The sequence below is a fragment of the Phascolarctos cinereus genome, unplaced genomic scaffold (genome assembly GCF_003287225.1).
Source record: "Phascolarctos cinereus isolate Bilbo 61053 unplaced genomic scaffold, phaCin_HiC Scaffold_2;HRSCAF=192, whole genome shotgun sequence".
Lineage (NCBI taxonomy): Eukaryota > Metazoa > Chordata > Mammalia > Diprotodontia > Phascolarctidae > Phascolarctos > Phascolarctos cinereus.
In genome coordinates this window covers 328,958,180-328,978,702 of record NW_027555625.1, presented here as the reverse complement: position 1 = coordinate 328,978,702, position 20,523 = coordinate 328,958,180, and the positions used below count along the sequence as shown (strand labels likewise).

The window sequence follows — 20,523 nt, the reverse complement described above, 5'->3', positions numbered from 1 at the left end:
TTGACCTACCAATACCACCAACTAGGTTTGTATCCCAAAAAGATCATAAAAATGGGAAGGGACCCACATGTACAAAAATATTTATAGCAGCTCTTTTTGTGGTGGCCAAGAATTGGAAATTGAGAGGATGCCTATCAACTGGGGAATGGCTGAACAAGTTGTGGTATATGAATGGAATGGAATACTGTTGTGCTATAAGAAATGATGAGCAGACAGACTTCAGAAAAACCTGGAAAGACTTGTATGGACTAATGGTGACTGAAGTAAGCAGAACCAGGAGAATGATGTACACACTAACAGCCATGTTGTATAATGACTAACTTTGATAGACTTAGCTCTTCTCAGCGATGCAAGGATCTAAGACCTCTCCAAAGGTCTCATGATGGAAAATGCTATCCACATATATCCAAAGAAAGAACTATGGAGTTTGAATGCAGATTGAAGCATATTATTTGCTATTTTTTCCTTTTGTTTTGTTTTGTTTCCTCTTTCTGGTGGTTCCTATTGGTTCTAATTCTTCCTTATAACATGACTAATGTGAAAATATGTTTAATAGGAATGTATATGTATAGCCTACATCTGCACACCATTTTGGGGAGGGAGGAGGAGAAAAATTTAAAACTCAAAAGCTTGTGGAAGTGATTGTTGATAAATCAAAATAAATTAATAAGTTAAAAAAAACTTGTTTTATCTCTAAAAAACAGCATCAATATAGACTTCTTTTACTAAATTTAAATTCTCGTTCGGCAGCTCCCATCCAAATAAGAGAATTTCTGATACTCCCACTAGACTCGGCCTCATGGCTATTACCTAATGTATACAGATGTGTTTTCTTATCAGTAAAGTAGGTCTTCAGATCTGTGTCTGGTCTCTTAGCATGCTTCTCCTCATAAATGCCTGTCTTTGGGTTTTTATGCCGGAAGATGAAGTGCAGCTTATAGTCCTCTCCACATTTATCTGGACCAAACATAATTGTGTAAGGGGTCTTGTCGTGGAACTGATCCTTTGAAGACAAAAGCAAATGAATTATGAAGGATTACATTAGGATTCAAGTGCCTATCCTAGCCTCCTTCCCCTTAACTTCCCCTAATTTAATTCTTTAAATCTCAATTTCTATTGAGTCAAAGATGTAAAGTAAACTGAGGACAAGCCAAAAGGGCCAACGGGGGAGTCTTTAAACACATTTCCAAAATCACCGCCAACCCAAAAAGGCAACATGATCAGAACTGTATACAGAAAAATGTTATCAAGCCATTCTAACTAGAATGGGAGACACAGAAAAACTCAAGTATCTGTATTAGCAGAGGGTTATCATCTCTTTACTCCTAATTCATAAAAAACTAGTGTCAAAGAGGGCAATGGCTCTAAAATCTTTTTGGAAATATTTCTGAAGTAAAGCATTCTCATGTGACTTAAAATATTTCCTATCCCTAGAGATTCTGGAGGGGAAAAAAACACAACAAAAAACACTCTTTTATCTGTATACAGAAAATGAATAATACCTACCAGATTCAACTCTGGGGTTCTTGAAAGCAATTTCACATAGGCACCACCACATTCTATTCCATTTTGGAAATTTACCTCATACCTGATTTTAAACACAAAGTCAGAAGGCTATGTAAGCATTCATTTTTTTTTTTGATAGGGGAAAGGGGATAACTTTAGCACTAATAAAACAATTTTGAAGAGGCATTGTGGCATGGAGGACAGAAGGTCAGCTGTGGTATATATGTCTTGGGGGGTTCAAGTCCAGATTTTAGTATCTCTAGTTGCTTAACCACTCAATGCCCCAGAAAACTAAAATTAAGTCAGAGACCAGATGCTCATCTATACCAGTAAAAGGGATTTCCTACACTAACAGTATACCACTCTAAAAGTAAAAAGCAATCCTTTACTCTTCTGTGTATTAATCTTATTTTTATACTACTCAAGCACTTATTTTAGTGCTCTGTATCAGACAATGAAATGACTGAAAAGCTCACATATTCACTCACTACTGGGGAGAAGAGTAGCCCCATTTATATTTTATAGGAAAGCCCAGAAGAGTAAAATGAGCATTTTTACAAACAGTATAACTTTCAGATCAAAACTTTAAAAATATCGCCCTCCCCACCCTGCACCTGCAACATTGTTCAATCAAGCTAGTTTTCACTTACTGAACGATGAGAGGCTTAGTGTCAAATGTAAAGGGCTTGTTCAGCCTCGCAGAGATGGCATGATGTTTGGCTCGTGATAGCAATACAAGCCCTTTATCTCCTGGAAGTTTAGATTCCTTCATTTCTTCTACTTCCCATTTACCTGCACAACAACACATGTATTGCTTGAAATTTCAGGGCTCCCTAATCATATGTTATTTGTTCTGAATAACAGAATCTAAAGCACAAGGAAATTTTAGAGTTCATCTAACCCAATCTAGTTTAGGAGACAGGAATGGTGCAGTGCAAAGAGGACTGGTTTTAGAGTTGGGGACGGGGTGGGTGTACCAATGTCTCCTTAGCTACTTGTCTGTGATAAGCCAGTCAGATGACCTGGATCTCAGTTTCCTCTTCTGTCAAACCAACAACTGGATTCTAATCCCTTCCAACTCTAAATCCTCTGAACCGTCTCATTTTACAGATGAGGCTGTAATACACTCTACTGGGAGATCATAGACGTTTGACAAACTCTCTATGCTGACATCACATGCTACAAACAAGCTCTGAATTTGCTCTTAAACTAACAAAGGCTCAAATTACTGCACATGGAAGACAGGAATATAGTAAGGATTAAACTACTGCCTAAGAGATCAACTGCTTTGCCCACACCACTTGCCCTGCAAATGACAGTAAAGCAAAGGCAAGGAGTTATTTTTGCTAAGTCATATATTTCCACTCTGTTAAGTTAGATGGAATTCTCACCATCATATTTGGCAATCTCATCGTCGGTATCATCCTTCTTGGCTTTGGATAAAACCCATCTGTAGTAAAAACAAACCCAAACAAACATTAAGATATAGCTGAAAGTTTATCTTTGAAGATAATTTTTGTTACATATGCCAACAACGCTACTGGTAAAGCAAAGTGCAGATATTCATATTTCTGCTATTCCCATTCTTAAAAATATTTTCTATCTCAAGTAATCTCACTGCTAGAAGTGTATTCTAAGGAGTTTAAAGGTCCCTTACCAACCAAAATAATTCAAAGCAAAAAATTTTCATGGTAGCCAAGATGTAGTAACAAAGTATATTCCCATATATCAGGAAATGGATAAACAAATTATGGTACACGCAATTCTAAACCTGTTGTAGAAGCAATAAATATTAAAAATTCAGAAACTCTTGGGGCAGATATATAACTGATACAAAGTGAAGAACCAAGAGTACAAGTACCACTGACCACAACAATGCAATGGAAAGACTGAACCAACCAACCCTGGCTTCAAAGATCTCAAGAAAATGTATCAGTCTTTCTTTACTGAAGAGGTAGAGGGCTAAGCAAGTGAAATATTACATATATTACTATCAGAATCAGTTGATATATTGGTTGGTTTTACTGAATTTTCCCTCCTTTTTATGTTACAAAGATAGTATGTTGGGAAGGGAGGAAATCTATCTTATATATCCACTTACACCCTGTATAAATACCTATATTTTCTCAACCATACAATCCTAAATTTAAAAGGAATAATGTAATCCTCATATCCTTATCAGCAGAGTTCACTACTATTTATGTATTACTATAATATAACAAAGACCTAGGATAAATAGTCACTTCAAAATAAATTGAAGGGAATCTTAATTTCAGGTTATTTTGCAAAATTTTAGATATATAAAGATCCAAATTCCATATCACACCACTCTAACTTCAATTTATAGAATATCTGCTTCTTTATACATTTCCTCCCAAATCATGCTTACCCGACCAGCATTCCCTTGTCGAAGGCATCAACAAAGTAAACCTCCCCTGTTGGAACGGGGGCTTTGTAGGTAACCTGAATTTAAAAATAACAAAAGAAAAATCAATACTGAACCTTCAGTAATCTATTTGGGGGGCAAGCGGCACCTTTTTTTGCTTGTTTCCAGCCAACTCAAAACTTTTTTTTAAAAAAAGAATATTGGTATTTAAAAATAGGTCTCTAGTCTAGTCTCTTAAAATTGGCCAAATCTTTTTCCTTTTGGAAGGACAAAGAATAAGTACTTTTTTTTTAAATCTAAGCTTTCAAAAATAGATTCTCAATACATATTCTTGACTTTAAAATATAAAGATCCCAGTTTATCTTAATGCATTAATTACAGCAAAAGAAAAATGTGTAATGTTAAAGATGTTCCAACCTTCGGTGATGGAGGTGGAAGAGTAGCACCATCTCCAGGCTTTGAGTCTTCTACTTCCTCAATGCCATCTTCCAGGTCTTCTTCTACATCAATCACATCATCATCATCATCATCATCATCTTCTTCATCATCATGTCCATCATGTGCCTGAACCACTGTTCCAAGGAGCAGCAAAAGCATAAATAACCACCATTTTGGTTCCATGGTCTGTAGAGGCAAACAGGAGAGCTGAGAACATGACTTTAACCTTTTCTTGCACTTTATTTTCATGCAGAACCTTAGGGATCATCTTGGTCAACCCCTTTATGATACAGGAGAAAGCAGAGGTCCAAGGGAAAAAAGTATTTGCCCAAGGCCGCTTTGTGACTACACAAAGCTAGGTAGAAAATGCATTAATTTAAACACATGAAACAACTCTGCATACATACCACACAGATATACATGTCTGTGCCTACAGAAAATAGGCCACAAAAATTTGGGAATGAAAAGAGTAGCCTTTCATAAGACTTTCATCATAATGCATAAACCAAATTTAACTCATAAGTAACTAGTCATTTTCTAAGAGACAGAGAAAGCCCCTTCCCTTTCCAATGCCATAGTAAATCATTTGGTTTTCCTAACTGGCAAACTTAGTCACACCAGATTCATGCTAAGTCTGAAGTTCACTAAAATCTCCTGGTCTTGTCTGCATCACGTTTTGGCTAGCTTATACTCTTCTTTAGTGCAGAAGATTTTAAAGAGGCTTTTGGCTTTTTCAAAATCTAAAATGATTTCATATTTATTTCTATCAAACTGTCTCTTGGATCTGGCACAATAACGTATCAGTTATCCTTCCTATGTTCCTGTTACCTGAAACATCTGGATAAACCTAATCCTATCCCATTCTTTTTAAAACAGTATTTAAAATTTTTTTGTTACATTTGACTTCTAAGCTGTTTCCTTCCCTTCCCAATTCCACACTAGAGAAGGCCAACATTTGACACAGATATATAGGTGAAACTATACAAAGTCCTATATATCAATTCTTTCTCTGGAGATGGATAGTACCTTCCTTCACAGGTCTTTTGTAGTTTTGAATATTCACATAATTCAAAAAAGCTTGTTCATTTACTTTTTGAACAATATTGCCGTTACTGTTTACAATATTCTCTTGGTTCTGCTCATTTCACTCTTCATTATTTCATGCAAGTCTTTCCATGTTTTCCTAAAATCAACCTTCTTATCATTTCTTTCAATACAGTAGTATTCCATCACAATCATATACAACTTATTCAGCCATTCCCCAACTGATGAGCACCCCCTTCAATTTTCAGCTCCTTGAGACCCCACAAAGAGCTGCTATGAATATTTTAAAACATATAGGTTCTTTTTCTTTGATCACCTCGAAAAAGAGACCTAAAAGTGGTGTTGCTTGGTCAAAGGGTATACAGTTCTATAACTCTTTGGATAAATTCCACATTACTCTCCAAAACGATTGGATCAGTTCACAGTTCCAAGTATTAGTGTCCCAATTTTTCCACATCCCCTCCAATATTTACCTTCTATTGTTTTAGCAATCTTATAGATGTGAGATGGTATCTCAAAATATCAATAATGATTTAGAGCATTTTTCACATATAACTATTTGTAGCCTTGATTTCTTCCTCCAAAAATTACCTGATTACATCCTTTGACCACTTATCAATTAAGGAATGATTTATGTTCTTAAAATTTGACAAAGTTCTCTGTATATTTGAGATATGTGGCCTTTATCTGAGAAACCATCTATAAAACTTCCCCTCATTTTTTCCTGTTTTTCTAATCTTAGAAGCATTGGTTTTATTTGTAGTAAAACCTTTTAATTTAATATACTCAAAATTATTCATTTTACATCTCACAGTGCTCTCTATCTCTCGTTTATTCAAAAATTCTTCTATCCATAAATCTGATATTGGTCTATATCCAGTTTCTGCCAGACTAATCTCCAGTTTTCCCAACAATTTTTTAACCAGTGAATTCTTATCCTGAAAGCTTAAATCTTTGCATGTATCAACACAAGATTACTAAAATCATTTATTACTATGTATTGTATATCTACTCTATTCTATTGATCTACCTTTCTACTACTGAGCCAGTACCAGATAGGTTTGATAATTACTGTTTTACAATATAGTTTAAGATCTGAAACTGCTAAACCTCCTTTTCTGACATTTTTTCATTACTTAACCCATTCTTGAAGGCCCAGCTCTAAAACCACTTAAGAAGCCTTTCCTAACCTCTTTCCAACCTATGTTCACTCCTCTTAAACCACTCCTTTACCCCAGAATATTTTGTACTGATACTACTGCCCCTCTACTAGCTCATAAACTTCCAGGGCAGGAACTGTTTGCCTGCTTCAGAATCCTATGCATGTTCTACCGTATACTATAGGTATTCAAATGTCTGCTGAAAGAACTTATCATCACAGGTAATAAACAATAAGCCAATTTCTTAAAACTGAAGGCTTCAAGTTTTAAAACCTAAGCAAACAGCAAGGAGGCCCTGTCTAGGCCAAACTCCTGCTGGCAATAAAGGGCTTCATTCCACTCACTCCATACTACCCCAAGGCTAAAAAGGGAAAGGCTGTTTGAGGGTATGCCAAAGAGCCAACTGTAAATTTTTCCAAGTGCTGAGGTTCCACCCAGAACTAGTTGGTTCCCTTATCTGCTCTGCTAAACCTGATATCTATATAACCTTGAACAAATCAATCCACTTCCCTACCTCAGTTTTCCCCTCTGCAAATGAGGGGGTTGACTAGATGATCTCTAGGGTCCTTTCCAGCTCTGACATTCTATGATCCCCTTTCTTGGAGAAAAACAAAACACAAACAAAAAGCCAAAACTATGTGTTCGAAGCAGTATACCCAAGGGCTATTCAGAAATCAATCACCCATTCCCTCCCCAGAAGAAAGGCCCAAAATCAGAAATAGAGCTCCCAGAAGCCCCAGTGCTTACAGGAAAGTGGCTTTCAAGAAACTTCCAGTCTTGCTGCCCATACTGCCTCATAAGCACCTTCAGCTGCTCATCCTCTTGGCCCCAAATTTAGCAAAAGATTATTTTAATGATTTCCCCCCTATCTACCAAGTGTGAGGTATTCTCAACCCAGACATCTTGAAATAGTATCTTCAGTATATTGCTTTTGGACGATTAAAAAAAAATCCCATTATATGCAATTTTAAATACATTTGCAAATAACTTACTATAAGAGGATACAGCTAGAAGTTCTTAATGAATTTCCATTTCCTTTAGGAGTAGATTAAAGATAGATTATGAAACAGGGACCTAGGAAAGACCTTAACTTTAAAAGGTCCTGGTTTCCCACTGCATCTGGGGCCATCTCCAGTTGTCCTGATCTATGGAGAAAAATGAGGCTGGCCACTTTGACTATGCACAACTCTCTCTCATTTAAATACAATTCACTTGCACGTTTTGGCATCACCTTGATGATGTCATGGTCCTCTTTGAGAAAGGACAAACAACAAGAATTAAGGACTGCTCATTTCTTAAAAATTACTGCCTTTTGTTTTTCTTTAAACAAGTCATCCAAGAGATTAATTCCTAATTTCCAGTGGACAGCTAATGAAAAAATTTTGGGGAGAGATACAATAAGGTTTCAGTATGACAAAACATTTCTAACTATCTGTTGGAGTGTCTTATATTGCAAATCTCCTTAGGTATACCAATCTAGTTCCCACTATACTACCTGAATTGTTTTAAAAGACAAACATCTGAGTTAAAGTAAACAGATGTCTCAGCTCTGTAAGTTATAGTTCAAATCACTAGCCTCACAGCCAATGTCTTGTTAAAAGTTCCATTTACAGAAAACCCATTTCCAGGGGCAGCTAGGTGGCACAACAGATAGAACACCAGCCCTGAATTCAAATCCAGCCTCATATCAAACACTTGATACTTACTAGCTGTGTGACCCTGGGCAAGTCACTTAACCCCAATTGCCTTAAAAAAAAAACGCAAAAAAAGGAAACCCATTTCCTATTAGCTTTCAAAAAATTTAATGAAAAAGCTTATATTTTGATGTAGTTATAAATAATGACTGTCAGGGCAGCTGGTGGCAAAGTGGATAGAGTACAGGCCCTGGAGTCAGCTCAAATCCGGCCTCAGATATTTGGTACTTACTAGCTGTGTGACCCTGGGCAAGTCACTTAACCTCAACTGCCTCACCAAAAAGTCAAACTTCTTAATCTCAGGAGAACACAGCAGTTGTTTTTCTTCCAAGGTATGTTTCATCTTTTCCAGAAAAAGTAAACCAACTCATCTATAACAGCTGAAACATGCACTTACCAGGCACAATGCCCTAGATGAGTTTACAATCTGAGTGGCGTCTTGACCACTCAATTTGGAAGCATGAGAAGCATGAGTGTGTGTGCCCCTGTTCCTTTCTAGTCCCAGTGACCAGAAGACATTTTAAAAATGGGGCTTAGATTCAAGTCCTCAAAGGCAATAGAGTTCTCTGGTCATCATTTTTCATGTTCATCTAGATTTAAAGACTAATCCACTGGTGCTGTGGAACAATCTCTGGACTTTGGCTTAAAATGCCAAGAATATTAAAAAGCACTCAAGTCAATTAACCTTGGTCAAAACATGCCACTTAATTTTGGTTTCCATGGCTAAGCACATTTTTCTAAAACCAGTTTTCCAGATAGTGCTTAATTATAATGGCTAAAGATACAAATGCAAGGAAAGGGAATATAAAAGGTAAAAAATATTAAACCAGCACAGAATAGTCTCCAGTTCACAAACCCAAGTTTTAGCCTGACTGGTTTACCTGTACTACTTTAGGTTCATTACTCAAAGGTGACCCTGGATTCTTGAAGGGTAGGCCAACACAGCATGAGCTCTGGCAAGTACTGTAACAAGTTGGAAGGACTGAGTACTGACTTTATTACCAGGTAGGCTGAAATATAATAAATTTTCTGGCATGACATCTTTTAAAAGACCATAAACAAATTCTCAAGGAGATTGCAAGAAACAATCCTATTGATCTTTTATCTAGAAGAGCAGTTAAGGTAATTCTTTCTTGAGCACAAGGTCTTGATTCACACACAACAGTGTCCAAAAGGCACAAACTCCCTGTTTCATGTAATAAATGGGTTAAGATGTTTGTGTAAATCTTGGATAATTGAAAAGATCCATGATTTAAAAGGTTTGGGTATTCTCTCTCCAACCGGACTACCGCTTCTCTATAACCAAGCAGACAGGTTCCATGTGTTACTATGGCCTAACCCTCTGGTGATAAGCCTCTGTACTTAGCTAGGCTAGTTCCTGGATAACATACCATCCACTGTTAGGCCCATATTTAACCTGCCAAATCTTGTGCTCACTCCACTGACACAGTCCTCCAACACTCCTTTGTCACTCATTTCTCACAGCATGAGGCAGCACTGGAACTTTAAACAAGGTTGTATAAATCAGATTATTCCATACATATTACAGAAAGTTGCTGAACCCAAAAGATTCCTCTACAGTGTTAGGAACTTTGTATAAAGTGAATAAGTACACTTCTCAAGGGTCTGCTTTCTAACTAGACATTTGCATAAAACTGACTTAAAATTGGATGCACTTTTAGCTCTTATTGTAGTAGATAAGCTGATTTAAAGTTATCTTCCAACCTTGCCTCCAAATCTAAATCTGTATTCATCAATTATAAGCCCATTATGGCAACAGTTCACATTTTTACATCTACATGATTTACAAAAAAATTTCTTATACAAATGGTACTTTTTCAAGATAGCCTAAATATAATTATAAAAATAGGCAACCATTCAATCCTTACAACAGCATTGTCCTATAGGTACCATTATCCCCCATTTTATACATAAGAAAAAACACTGCGGGTGTTTCCCTCTGTTGTCCACAATCACAGGGTTATCAGAGGTAGAATTTGAACTTAGGTCTTATCTGAATCCAAGTCCAACATTCCTTTCACAGTACCCTGCTGCTTTCCACTATGTTTACATGCATGTTTCAGACTACAATGAAATATTAATTAGTGAAGTCTACATTTATTCACAAGGAACATTCTATTACTGTCTACATGATCAAAATAATTACTGACTTGTCAGACCTGTTTTGTGCAGGCTGTTGTAGTCAGTTCAGTCATACACCTTCAAAAACTTTGTCAGTTGTTTGTAATCCAGTATGTATTTTCAAAAAAAGAAACTATATTGGGTGATTAAATTTCCCAGGTCAGCACACAAAAACTTATTTAGCTCATAATGAAACAGAAAGAAAATAATAATGCTATATTAGCAGTTAAGCAAAACAGAAAAACAGTAAAAGTGATTTCATTAAAGTGAATACTGATTTGTCAGCATCTTCAAAACATTTCTAAACTCACCCCAAAACACCCAGCACAAGAAGGTATCCTAATTAATAATAACAAATTTCCAATTATCTAGAAAACCTTCAATAAAGGTTGCCCACTAATTTCAACTGAACTTCTCTCCGACTATCTTCGATTTAACAGATATTTATTTACTAACACCTACTTAGGGCAGGAGGGAGAAGGGGTCCATAGGAGAAGGCACAGAGAGCAAAAATGATAAAATGTTACTCCCCTGCTCTCAAGTTTAGAACCAGAGAAACAAGACATTTTTGCTCTTGGTAGAAAAGCATAGCGCAGGAAAAAGAATAAGAGATACCGAAGACTTGTAAACTCTATAGAAGCCTCAGACTTCTATATGATATCATCTTCAAGAAGATAATTGGTAGGCACTGGACATAATGAGCACCAAATAATACCATAAAGAACAAAATAGATTATATATTAACGGATAGGAAAAGACTTGATAATTATGTGGGAGTTATCCCTGAGGCAGCTATGTACAGTCAGTCCACTGGCTTAGTCAGAGCTAAAATCAGAATTAAAAACAAACACAAAAAACAAGACAAATAGGGGGAGGGGGGAATAAGGCATGCAAGTAAGTCAACTTAACCTTGAACTATTTAAAAAAGTAAATGAAAATAAAAAAACTTTTTAAAAAAAGACAACGAAAACGACATTGACACCAACTATAATGCTTTTATCAAGAAACTTAACTGCCATTAGGACATCAAAATAGCCCAGAAAATGCCTAGTCAGCAAACATTTGACAATGTGCCAGAGAAAGATGGCTGATAAAATGAGAATAAAAAAGTGCATTATGTATGTGCGTGGAGGACAATTAGTGCAAAGACACAAAGGTAGATGGGTGAGGGAGTGTGCCTTGTAAACAGCAAAGTAGCCAGTGTGGCTGGATCAATGCCCATGAAGTGAGAAAGGTTCAATAAAGTTGTAAAGATGGATTTAAGGCCACATTCTAAAGGACTTTTAATACCTAATAGGATTTTATATTTGATCCTTGAAGTTAAAGGAGAGAACTTGAGTTTACTTAATAGGGAGACACTTACTTTGTAAAATTTTATAAGAAAGCTTGGCAAGATACCCTGTGTAATATCCTAAGGATATTCAGGAATGAAAATGGAAGAAAAATGGCAAAGAATGGGAAAAAAAATTCAAAAAACGTAAACTATTTCATTTACCAAGGACAATGGAACCACCATACTTTGCCCTAACATAACCATTCTGGGCTACAGGAGACAGCTGGGAAAGAACTGGGAAAAGCAGCCAGATTGAACCAAGTGTACAAAAAGTGGCTCTGCAATAAACACAACTAAACTGAGGAACAAATATACAAGGTATCTGAATGAAGGGAAGATATCAAGATATGGAAAAAATATGGCTTATATCCCAAGGCCATCTCAAACCACCACATAAAAATTCTAGTCTGGTTGGACCTATGGGAAGGAAAAGAAGGCTGAGTGGGGAGGTACCTGGGCTTTTAATTTCAAACCTAGAAATCCTTTATCTTATACATGCCTTCTTCCACCTCTTATTCAGGAAATTGTCAACCTAGTAGTACAAGATTAAATAAGCAATTTGCTTGATGGTGATATCCTGGCAAGAAACTGTTCAAATCTAGAAAATAACACCAAAGGCACTTAAAACAGCACTGATCCACCAAAAGCCAAGTTCTCACAAATCCTAATAGAATTTATGCTACTAAAAAGTACCCCCCGCCCAATATTCCAAAAAGGCACTCTGGAAGCTCAGAAATGACTTACTGACTTAATGAAGGAGACTTTCAAAAAATGTTAAGCTACCAACCAACTGATTTTTTAAAAATCTTGGTCCTCTAAACCAGAAATGTCAAACACAAGGCCCTTAACAATTCAGAGTACACTTGGAACCAGATCAAAATGCAACTGGGAAACAGTTAACAAAATAAAAATACAGTATTTCTAAGTCAATTTGTGGCCCACAGAAATCTTTATATATGGTTTAGGGGCCCCACTTCTATTTGAGCTTGACACCACTGCTTTACACAACAGTGAGAAATCTGAGCTAGATTAGATACAATAAGGTCCTTTCTCCACCAGAAGCAAGATTTTTTTCCATCACTGACTAATCAAACACAATTGGGTACTCAGTCAGAAGAGGATCACTGTCTTCTGGAAGCTTGAAGTCTAAAATAACAGATACAGAAATATATTTGCAGGAATGATAACTCCAGTTCACTGTTTACAGGAGACTTCAGTACCTGCCTCTTATGAAATACCACCGCTGGGGCAGCCATGTGCCGCACTGCATAGAGCACCAGCCTTGAAGTCAGAAGCACCTGAGTTCAAATCCGGCCTCAGACACCGGACACAAGATGTGTGACACTAAACAAGTCACTTAAACCCAACTGCCTCACCCAAAGAAAAAAAAAGTATTGGTAAAAGTAAAGGTTTCTTGATCAATAAAATGAAAGGGTTCAATCACATGATCTCTAAGATACTTAATAGTCTATATCTTCCATAATAGAAACAGGAAAAAAAAAAAGAAGTTATCACTATTTAGTAAACAGAAGGCAATTCTGTTCAGGTAGGGGCTATTTGTCTGACAACTACTAACCCTGTGATCATGGGCAAGTTCACTTAACTCTGGACTTCAATTTCCTCATCTATAAAATGAGGATAATACTATTATTACCTACCTCATAGGATTTTTGTTAAGCTCACATAAGATAATATACAAGCACTTCAAAAATTATGAAACACTGCACAAATGTCAATAAATTATTATTAAAATGACAGTTTCCCTAATTTATAAAGATTTGGTTTTCACCAAAAGGAAAATGTATTCTTCAGCAGCTTTTACATTTAATTTTGGCCCTCAAATAACTTTCAAGAGAATATAGGAGACCCTACAGGAAAATACAGAGAAGGGGATGGGGGAAGATGATAAAGGGGAGGGCAGTTTGAGGGAGGGGGAAATCAGAAGCAAACACTTCTCAGGAGGGACAGGGTCAAAAGAGAGAATAGAATAAACTGGGGGGTGGGTTAGGATGAAGGGAAATATAGTTAGTTTTCCACAACATAACTGCTATGGAAGCGTTTTGCATGACTTACACATGTATAACCTGTATCGAGTTGCTTGCCTTCTCAAAGAGGGTGGGTGAGGAGGGAGGAAGAGAGAATATTTAGAACCCAAAGTGTTAAAAACTGTTTTCACATGCAACTGGGAAATGAGATGAACAGGCAATCGGTTGTAGAAATCTATCCTACTCTACAGGAAAACAGAAGGGAAGGGGATAAGAGAAGGGGGCAGAGATAGAAGGGAGGGCAGATTAGGGGAAGGGGTATTCAGAATGCACACCGTTTTAGGGCAGTGGGAGGGATGAGATGGGAGAAAATTTGAAACTCAAAATCTTGTGGAAGTGAATGATGAAAACTAAAAATAAATAAATTAACAACAACAACAAAGAAAACAGTGCAAAAGTAAAAAAACTAGAATGTTGATACATTGAACCTATGGGAAGCAGGGGGTTAGATTCCTGTGACCACCAAAAACTGTAATCTTTTGAAGAGATTGCTGGAAATACACTTTCCTGTGTACAATTTAAAAAAAAATGCTCTATCTGAAAGTCCTTCACAAATGGAATAAATGTTCTGAACGAGAGAGAGAGAGAGAGAGAGAGAGAGAGAGAGAGAGAGAGAGAGAGAGAGAATGAGAATATAGGAGAATTACAGGAGAACTAAAAGTCTAACTCACTCACTCTAGAAATGAAGAAATAGAAGCCCACAGAATGGAAATGACCTATTCTTAAAGTTACAGTGAAAGTAACTAGCTATGGGGCAGCTGTGTGTCAAAGTGGACAAAGCATCAGCCTTGGAGTCAGGAGGACCTGAGCTCAAATTCAGCCTCAGACACTTGACACTAGCTGTGTGACCCTGGGAAAGTCACTTAACCCCACTGCCTAGCCAAAAAAAAAGAAAAGAAAAAAAAAGTTAACTAGCTAGCTCTAAGTCTGGTCCTCTTTTCACTATACCAAAAGTTCCATATAGGACCTAAAATTTCTAAGGTTGTTAGTCCATATAATTTTTTGGTCACTGTTGAAAGGATAAAGAGGTTAATAGTAAACATACCTTTCTGTGCAATTACAAGTAAAGAACTGGACCCAAAGTGAAAATATTTCTCAAGAGCTTAACATAATTTTTCTTCAGGGCTCCAAAAGAAAGCAAACACTTAATGAAGGAAAAAACAAAAGGTTAAGAAGTATTCTATGTACTCCAAAATGGTTATAGCAGCATTAGTAGATGACCATCAACTGAAGATTGGCTAAACAAACTATGGTACATGAACGTAATGGAATATTACTCTGGTGTAAAGAAGTGATGACTATGATGATGCAGAAACATGGAAAGATTTACATTAAGTGATACACAGTGAAGAGACAAGAAAACACAGTGACAAAAATATAAATGGAAAGAACCCAAAAAAACCTCCCCCCCTCCCTAAAGCAAATGTTGCAAAATTATAAAGAACAAGTTCTGAAGTAAAGATATGATATCCCCCAACCTACAGGCGGGAGGTCCATGGATGTAGTATTTCAGATTCTCTTGATGTATTTATCAATTCTGTCGATGCCTCCCACCCCCTTTCTCAAAACAGTCATATGAAATGACTTGCTGGAGGATATTTGGAAAATTTTGGTGATGTAAAAAATAAAACTAAAAAAAAATCAATAAAATTTTATTTTAAAAATAAGAGGAGGGCAGCTAGGTGGCGCAGTGGATAGAGCACCGGCCTTGTAGTCAGGAGGACCTGAGTTCAAATTCAGCCTCAAACACATGATACTTAGCTGTGTGACTCTGGGCAAGTCACTTAACCAACTGCCTTGCTAAAAATAAATAAATAAATAAAATAAGAGGAAAAAAGGGAAAAAAGTGTTTCATAAAAGAAAAGACAGTGAGATTTAGAGTCAGAAGACGCAGGCTTGAATCTCTGTTCTGCTACTTAGCTTGGACACCTTGGGCAAGAAACTCCCCTTGTTCTGGGCCTCTGTTCACTCCACTGGAAGTCAAGAAGATCGAGTCCCATTTTCACTTGGGTCCTTTCCACTTCTCAGATTCTGTGATATCCTCCTAGGCTTTTCTACCATCCATCAATTGCAACAATAATTTTCACTATTGCTTTATTTCTCTTTTATTGGCCTTTGTTAATAACAGACGACCTGGTTGTTTATTCTTTACAACTGTACTTGTGAAATAGTAATGCTAAATATCCAAGTCTCTGATTTTTTACAAAACAAACAACTGTTCACAAACATAAAATTTAAATTTACTTCAGAATTCTCTGTATTGTCATTCTAGGCATTTTATTATTTCAACTCAGTATTAACATTCCATTTTCAATACAGTGTACTGAATCACATACACGCTAGGGATGCTGCCATATCTTACAGTGATTTTAGTATATATTTGAGTAGCATTTTATGGTTTTCAAAATATTCTTGGAGCCATCATCTGGTTTGAATTCCATGTTATTTCTCCAAACTACAGAAGAAACTGTGAAGCCCAGATTAAATTGCATTAGGAGAGAATAGTAAACTAGTGACATAAAACCCTGAAATTTTAAATCTGGTACATATAAGCACCATTTATTACTCAGCCCTAATGTTAGCTACCATTTTACAGACCAAAATTGCCTTATCTGGGGGGCAAACACTGCCTAATGTTATTTAACAGAGTAGCAGCAAGGATTTTTTTACAGAACCACATAACCCAGTGGGCCTTGTAAGATTATCACCGGACAGCTTAATGCTAGTTATCAAAAACAAAAGCCTGGTTTCCATATTCTGACACCAAGGATCTGTTTACTGTGATAAAGGCACTTAAAACAGATACAACTTTTGTATTAATAAAATCAGAAAAGACTACTCAGATCCCTCAACATCTTTAAAAAAACCCTGTCCACAAGTCTCAAATTTAACTCATTACATGTACTTGTAAGTGCCAGGTCACACAATTCACTTTAATTCTAATTTTAAGATTTTTTTTTAACCAAAGCTTCTTTAAATTCATTCACTTACTACATTAGATTGTACAAGGTGAGAAGTACCATGCAATTTATAATTACTCTTAAGCCCTGACTAGAGCCAAAGAAATTGAAAGAAAAGCTGTCTCAATCCATGGCTCAAAAAAGATACACTTTATATTTGCCAACAGATAATCACAATAGTGCCCCATTTAAGAAAGAAAAAAAAAATCAACAAAACCTGACTCCAAAACAATATTAAAATCCACACAAAAAATCTAATTCAAAAGTTTAAGAAATTCGGAGTTTCCCTTCCAGCATAGTTCTTTCTTCTCTCATTCTGTAGACACATGACAAAGTATTGCCTTCCAACTGTCCCTTAGTGGCAGGAGTGAGGTCTACACCAATTCCAATTATTTTTTCTTCATCAGCATTTATAAATGCCTTTGCTTATGTTAAACAGCTCAATTTCCATCCCTTCTCCCCAACACCTCACATAAGATATTTGCAAAAGTCTTAGCACAGTGCCTGACACATAAGCAGGCGGTCAATAAATGTTTGTTCCCTTCCCCAAACATTTATTAAGCCCCTACTAATACAGAGAAATGGTGTGTGCTAAGCTGTACAACACCAATACAGATTTAATACAACACAGTATCATATTAAGTACCTTGAAAAGTTAGAAAGCAAAATGCCACATGAGATCTGAGGAGAATGTGATTATCAAGGAAGTAAAATTTAAATTGGATTTTAAAAGATGGGTAGGATTTCAAAAGATGACTAGGGAGAAAGAGGAACAACTACAACAAAGGCATAAAGTTGAGTGCACTATGTGCTCAGGAGCACAAAGTTGTCCAGTTTGGCTGGAATCAGAACATGTTAGAGAACAACTGGGAAGGCAGATGAGGAGACTCCAGGCTTGGAGTCTTGGATACCAGGAATATTTGTTGAAGTTTACTCAGGAGGCAATAGCCACTTAAAAGATCTTTTGGTTACAAGTGTGGCATGACCAGATCTATTTTCAAAAATCATTTTGGCATTGGAATGAAGGACTGAAAAGGGCTAAGAGTTCAAGAATGGATTCCAGAGAACCTAGTCACTGATTGACTCCAAAAATTTGAATCAATTCAACAAATTCAACAACACCTGCCAGTACAAAAGTACTGCTGCCCTCAGGGAAAACGAGATAGACAGTGGTGATACAAACCAGTAGTCAGGAGATTGTTTTGGTAAAGATATAATTAATTTGCTTTTGGACATGTTGAGTTCTAGGTAGGATATCCAGGTGAAGATATTCCTTAGGCATTTGGAGATGCGTCTGGAGCTATAAATTAAGGAATTATCTGCACAAGCTTAGAAGCTTGGAGAGAGGTATTGCCAAGGGAAAGCTTGTAGTGAAAAAGTCTAAGGACAGAAAGTCCCTTGGGGAGCACCCATATCACAATGGGATCGGAAGACAAGAGAATTTAAAGAAGAGAATGTAATGTCTGAAAAGAAAAAAATATTACTTCTAGTACTGTGTCAGAGCTTAAGGGACCCAGAGAATAGCATGGGCTTAAAGAGCTCCAAATAAAGTGTTAGAAGAATTAGGTTCAATTTCCAGCTTTGCCAATTACCTGGCTGTGTGACCTTGGGCAAGTTGCTCCCCTTCTCTGGACCACTAAAACAAGGGGATTGCACCTTGAAAGGTCTTCTTTCAGAAGAAAGATTCCAAAAACTCTCTGGAATACTTATGATTTTCTAAACATAAATATATAGATAGATGAACATATGCATCAGCCTAGGAACAAGTTTTTCGGCCTGTCTCCTAGGCGTTTCTTTCCCAACAAGTTACCTAACCCCATGATCGAGGTCCTCTTTCCCACCCTTGCCCCCGTTTCGGAATCGCCGGTTTCCCAATACCCCAGCCACCTCGGGCCCGGGAGGATTTGGCCTTCTTCGTCCGGTACGTTCCCGGGCTCCTGCCTCGACGGGGGAAGATGGCTTCTCTCTCCCCCGCGCAGCCCCAGGCCTGTCTCTCCCCAGAGGCCTTCCCACTCGGGCTGGGCCAGGCCGCCCACCGCCCGCCAAAGGATGAGCGCACAGGCAAGAGGCACGCGGACCTCTGAGGCGACTGAGGCGCCTGGGCCGCCGCCCGCCGGCAAGCCCGGCCCGGAGGTCACGCCCCCCTCCAGGCTCCGGACCCACTGACCTCCCGCCCGGCCTCCCTCCGCAGGCCGCACGGCGCCCACAAATCTCCACACGGGCCCGGCTCCAGCCCGCTCCTCCGCTCGGCAACCCCGGCCCCCGACCCCAGGCCGCGTCACTGCCACCAGTCCCCTGGCCCCCAGGGCCTCAGGCCTCTTCCCCCACCGCTCAGCCTGGCCAGCCTAGGCCAGCCCTCCTCCACCTCTGATGTGCAGCCGACCTCCGAAGCCCCGTCTGGCCCCATCCCCAGGACCAGGGCAGCTGCGTCCGTCTCACCTCGTGCTTCACGGCCGGCGCCGGCGCCACTTCCCACCCCGTCGCCCCACGCCCAGCACCGCGGATGCTGCAGCGGATCAGCCCGAAGCGAACGTCACGTGCCTCAGAGCTAAGAGGACGCCGAACGAGCCCCACCGCGCGCGGCGCCCTACCCAGGCTCCACCCCTAGATACTGATTGGTCGATCCTGGGTCTCAACCCTGCCCCTTTCTCATCGTGCTAGCACTCCGTTGGTCGGTATGACCATCGCTCCAGATACCTCCCTACACGCCCCCTAGGGCTACTCTTCGTGGAGGATGCGGATTGGCTAGAAGAGAGGACAGGAAGTGCCTGCTGATTGGACCGAAGACAGCTGGTGGGGGAGGGGAGCCAAGAGCAAAGAGGAAAGACCCTCCCTACGGACTGTTGGCAAGGAGTAGACTAGACTGGGCGGTGACGGCCTTTGGATTGTAGCATTGGACTCCACCCGTTGGCCTCCTGTGGAGGCCTGGGATTGGGAGATTAGTAGGGGTCGGTTGACCTGGCCTCCGCGTGGCGCGAGTGCAAAATACCCAGGATTTTAGCTTCCCTTTCCACTTCTCTCCTTACCCCTCCCCTTTAGTTTCCCGCGCGCGCCTTAGCTTGCTGTTTCCTGGGTGGGGGCTGGGGTTGACCTGGCCGGGACCAAGAGATTACTGTTCCCTGGCCCCTTCCCGGATCTCCCTCCCGCTTTACTCAACCTACCCCAGGTCACTCATTTCTTCCAGTGAGAGGTCTTTGCATCCTGACCCTTTCCCCCCACTCTTCCCCGTATTATTAACCATTTGGTAGATTAGAAAACAGGCGTGCAGGCTCACTGAGTAACACCTGGCACTCATGGTACCTTGTGTTAATATCGCTTTTAAGGTTTCAGAACCTTTTTGATATAGGTGGCGCAAATAATAAATGGGCTTAATATTCCCATTTTACAAATGAGCAAACGCCCCAGGGAGGCCAAAGATTTGATAGAAATTAAGTGTTTTGCATGCTATAAAGTTGTTTTCAGATTTAACACATGAAGGCGACTGTCTTGTTGAGGTCCCTGTAACGGCCTTTTACCAAACCATGTCAGTAATGCTGTCCTTCCTCCTTCAGAGCAGGTGCCACCTTCTATGTGGAACCTTGCTGGCATTACAAGTGTTTAATAAACAATGAATTGAGTTTGTGTCCAAACTGTTAGACCCTTGGGTTAACTGGCTCATCACATTTCTTTTGCTCCTGAGGTACCTAATGTGATCTCCCACAGCGTTCTGTGGTTGAGACTGCATTAGAAGCTATTTCTCTTCACCACAACTCTAGGTTACAGTTTCATGGTACCTTTTGGGCTTTTCTGGGAGATCAAAGTAATGTAGAGCTTTA

General features: G+C 38.8%; 1 protein-coding gene across 2 annotated transcripts in view; it reads right to left on the bottom strand.

Moving 5' to 3' along the window:
• The window catches only part of CANX (calnexin), a 31,906-nt gene extending 12,648 nt beyond the window's left edge, over positions 1-19,258 (bottom strand). The window contains exons 1-7 of one of the 2 annotated variants that reach the window (XM_020998829.2): positions 19,148-19,258; positions 4,310-4,516; positions 3,896-3,969; positions 2,898-2,956; positions 2,157-2,298; positions 1,507-1,588; positions 811-1,003 (exon numbers count right to left, since the gene is read on the bottom strand). In XM_020998829.2, coding sequence (XP_020854488.1) covers positions 811-1,003; positions 1,507-1,588; positions 2,157-2,298; positions 2,898-2,956; positions 3,896-3,969; positions 4,310-4,513 — 754 coding nt within the window. In that variant the 5' untranslated portion in view covers positions 4,514-4,516; positions 19,148-19,258. Of the gene's footprint in view, positions 1-810; positions 1,004-1,506; positions 1,589-2,156; positions 2,299-2,897; positions 2,957-3,895; positions 3,970-4,309; positions 4,517-18,300; positions 18,371-19,147 lie in introns of those variants that run through there. The other variant, XM_078150277.1, reaches the window with a different exon arrangement.
• Positions 19,259-20,523: the final 1,265 nt, after the last annotated feature.